This window comes from Thermobia domestica, chromosome 3 (assembly GCF_964235325.1).
Source record: "Thermobia domestica chromosome 3, izTheDome1.hap1.1, whole genome shotgun sequence".
NCBI lineage: Eukaryota > Metazoa > Arthropoda > Insecta > Zygentoma > Lepismatidae > Thermobia > Thermobia domestica.
Window position 1 is genome coordinate 39,500,225 of NC_137456.1, and position 4,419 is coordinate 39,504,643.

Consider the following 4,419-nt stretch of genomic DNA (forward strand, 5'->3'; position numbering starts at 1 on the left):
TTCGGGGGGAAAGCTCCACACTTACCCTCTTAACGACGCCCCTGGATACTACACTATTTTTCTATTGGTATGTTAAAATAGTATTTTCCATACTATTTTACCGTAAATTATTAATTATATGTAAACTTTGTTATTTTTAAATGACTGAAGCGAGGTAATCTTACGATGATGTTTTATAAGCTGGTCATTTGGGGGGCCAAGAACTCATTTGGGGGGCCTGGCCCCGATGGGCCCCCCCGTGGCTACACCCCTGCGCCACGACTGCACTAGTTTAGTTGAGTTAAAGCTTTGGTGCGTGAAGTATTGAGTTCTATCCACGCATTCTTGCGCTCTGCGTATTTTAAGTTACGTTATCGTATCTCAACGTAGTTATTTTTTTCTTCTAAAACTCCTGAATTAGTAATTATGAGGATCTAGCATAATTTGATCAAATTTAGCATAATTTCGATCAGGTTTTGGAATAATTCCGAGCTGTGAGTCCGGCAACGCTGGTTTTGACGTTTCCGTTAAGAGTTCTTTAGCTTCTTGCTTCAAATTTCTGAAACACGAAAATCACGTCCACTCAATTCTTCTGAATTCTCTACATCAATTAATCTTCTTCGCTAAATTCTTGATACTCATGCTCACTTAAGCTTTTATATTAGGTTTCATATGCATCAAAATTTTCCCTAACACGGTTGAGAAACGGAATTAATGATTGCAACGCTTGATACCCGCTAATTAAGTCCAGTCCAGATTATTGCAAATATTTCTTAGTTCTGGCCATTCGATACAACACATTATCCCAGAAAATAACCAATATAGCTGTCTCCAGTTTTTTTTTTTTTTTTTTTTTTTTTTTTAAACTTCTTCTGAAGTCATTCTGCCTCATTTATAGTCTCTACCTTTGACAGTTTCTTCAAGTGACACATAAACGGCATTGAAATTGTCGAACATCTGATATTGGTTCCTCACGGCACGACCATCTAATATCGGACAATGTTTTAAGTCCAGTATTCTTCACGAGAATGTGCCAACGATCCTTAGAAGCTACGAAAAAGTCATACAGCCGTTGCAAAAATTCAACCGATTTTAAGGATTCCTCTACACTGTTTTGGGCCACGAGGTTTAACGAGTGCGCAACACAGGGCACATAAAATACCAATGAATTCAGTTCCTTTACCTTTGCACTTAAATATTTCCCACTCATATTACTGGCATTGTTATAGGATTGCGAACGACAATCTTCTATCCTAATATTGTGTTTTCCAGAGAGATCTAGGATAACCTTCCTAAGACTTTCTCTCGTATGACTCTGTATGGGAACGAAACAGAAAATCTCGTGAACTCTTTCTTCGAAACAACACCTTACTACATCAGTTAGCTGATTTTCATGTGCTGTATCTATCGTTGAATCTTCGCCAATTATTTTATTTAATATCTTGTTTCCCATAAGGCCAATAATCTTTCCACAAATAGTCTTGGACAAACACGACGGATGGCCATGACCTTTCAGCCATGCTCTTGGATATGCTGTTGGGTCAAAATGAGCTATTAGTTCAAGGATACCTAAGTAGTTACCATTATTTGGAGATCCAAAATTTTCGTTATCACCCCGAAAAGCAAGTCCTCTTATTGCCGAATATTTAACGACTTCTATCGCGCGCCGAAGCATTTCTTGTCAATAATTTAATCATTCTCTGTTTTTATCATATGCTGCAATTCACTGTTGATACGTCCTTTTTTTTTTTTTTTTTTTTTTTGATCGCAGAAGCCACGCTACTGAATTTTTGCCATGACAAGCGCTGTTTTCGTGCAAAGTCACTTTTTCTTCCTACTTCTTCAAGTTATAAAGGTAACCAAGAAAATTCTGTCGCTTTTCATCCACCTATTTCGAACATCAACATGTCACCTAAGACGTACTTGGCAGATCAAAGATAGTCCCCATCAGCATCTACTGATTTTCTGCCAACGTTCTGGAAGGCCATGGATTCCATCGCGGTAGAACTTGGTGGGCCATGAAGCGAAGAAGGTATCAAGTGCATGTTGCACTTCTATAGGGATTTGATCTGGCGTCCTCTAAGGCGATTGTCCAAGGATTACAATAGGTGATAATCGAATCGTGCAATGCACGGGGAGTATGGCGGATGTAATAGTGTTTCCCATGCAAGGCGTAGAATGGTATCTCGTGTCATCCTAGCCATGTGGAGCTTAGCGTTGTAATGTAACAGGAGGACCCCTTTGCGATTCAGAAGTGCTGGCTCCAGAGTTTTGAATTTTTCCTGAACATGACTCATGTCATGTCGGGAATAGTTATTTAGTACGAATAATTGCTAATCTGATCTTTCTGCACTGCATCTAACACTGAGATGCGAAATAGACGAAAAGAATGTGCTCTTTACAATGGCAACCCATGACATCACGTTCAAAAACAGATGGCAGCGTCATTACCTTCACGACAAAATATCCAACCCACCTACCGTTGATTGGCTCTTTCGTCGTGCAGATGATCCAAGCTGATTTCAATCGTGCGTATGAGAAGTTGCTTGTCTGTACGTATTCTTGTCGTGTGGTGCAAAATGTGTCCAGGTCCAGGTTGCATTTTTTTTTTTTCAGGCTCGATCCTAGCAATAGGACCTAATACACGTTTCTGATTGGTTTTAGTTTACGATTGTCCAAACTGGTGTATGCATTGTGTATTATAGTAATATAAGGAAATTGTCACTTTGTGTGTTAATAAAAGTAAAAGGATAATTATGTTTGGGTTACATTTCGTAAGAACATGAGGTATATTTTTTTCACGCGTTACCCTAAAAGAAAAAATGCATTTTGGTCGCAAGGAAGTGAGTGAGGTTCGAAGTTGGACCACCCGAGTGTGACGTAATGTCACACGGTATTATCATGGGGGTAAAGGTGGAACAAAACGAGCTCTTCGGGATTTCTAACCCATTTCGCTCGCTTATGCTCACTCAGCTATGTTTCATAACGTAAGCAAATCACTTTTTATACATTAAATATTACGTACAAGGGCAAATAAGTATTATTTTTCATCTTATTTTATTGATAAAATTGTTATGAATTTTTTAAAAATAAAAAAAAAACTTCCCTTGAGCCGGATTTGAACCCACACTAAAAGCGATTTTCATTACTAACCCGTTCACTAGAACGCTCAGCCACGAAAACAGACAGCAGCAGGTGTTTGATTTGTGCTATGTGTATGCTACGTGGCGAGAAACGGATAACTTCAACCAATCAGAACCGTGTATTTAGCTCCTATGGCTAGAGTCAAGCGTGATTAAAATATATGCGTCCAGATCGCCAAGAACTTCCATGCTGCTACTGGTAACTCAATTTCGCTCAAACGGTGTATTGACACTTCAGTGGAGCACGACTCGTATGCGAAAAGTTAGTGTTATGTAGTTCTCCCTCTTCTCTATCACAGATAAAAGCGATACAAGTTGTGCAGAGACCATGCACAAAGGAACCCAGAACAAGGGGAGTGGTACCATGCCCGTATCCAGGGGGTCTAGGGGAGCCGGGCCACCCTAAATTTTTTATAGCCCCCTAAAATTTTCACGGTAGGCTTGCAAAGGAACTATAATATGGTGATGAACTTAATATGGTTGGATCGGGCCCTCCTTAACTTCAGCCGGGCCCCCTATAAATTTTTGGGCTTTCTACCGGCCTGAGTGGTACTGTTTAGTGATAAAACGCTATTCAGTCTGCACAGTGACTATCAGCGTATGTACTTGTGGAAGAAAGCTGGGACCCGTTGTGATCTTCCCAACATTGAGAAATAGATCACTTCCAAGTCGGTGGCATCATGGTGTACGTTGGAACCATGATCTGTAGGCAGAGGCCCTTGTATATGCTGGAGCTAGGCATTCTGATCATCCAGACATACGAGACGAAATCCTTGAACACACTGTGTAGATTTTCGAAGAGTCGTCGAACCGGCGTGTGGATAATAAGACATGTCCTCATCGTTCAGAGCTGGTGGCTAAATGTCTGGAAGGAGAGGATGTTCAGTGAAGTTTGGGGTTCACACGTTCTCCAGACTTAAACACCATTAAACACATGTAAGTAGCGTCTCGAGAAGAACGTTTCCAGCTCATCACTCTCTCCCAAAACTCTTCTAGATCTCAGAACTGTTCTGCTGGAGTGGAATGCTTTACCTCAATAAATCCTCTATACCCTCATAAACAGACGGGTAACCATTGTGCGGCGTATATTACAGTTCCAGGAGACCACATTCTCTACTAGCGGATGTACAGGGTCACCAGGAACATCTGGATTCAATGCACCTCTATGGACATGGTTGTACCTCATGGATCAGTAACAGGTATCGATACAGCCTTTCGTTTGTATGACTTTTGAATATTCAATTCTGTTCTTGCTACAGTACGTTGTGTTACATTGTTTCATATCCCTGTAATGTCA

The 4,419-nt window shown here is 40.5% G+C and overlaps 1 protein-coding gene across 1 annotated transcript; it reads right to left on the bottom strand.

Annotated features, from left to right (window-relative positions):
* Window positions 1–898: 898 nt before the first annotated feature.
* Window positions 899–1,654, bottom strand: LOC145681752 (zinc finger MYM-type protein 1-like). Its single transcript, XM_081753361.1, has one exon. It carries the CDS (start codon window positions 1,652–1,654, stop codon window positions 899–901), a length of 756 nt encoding a protein of 251 aa, XP_081609487.1.
* Window positions 1,655–4,419: the final 2,765 nt, after the last annotated feature.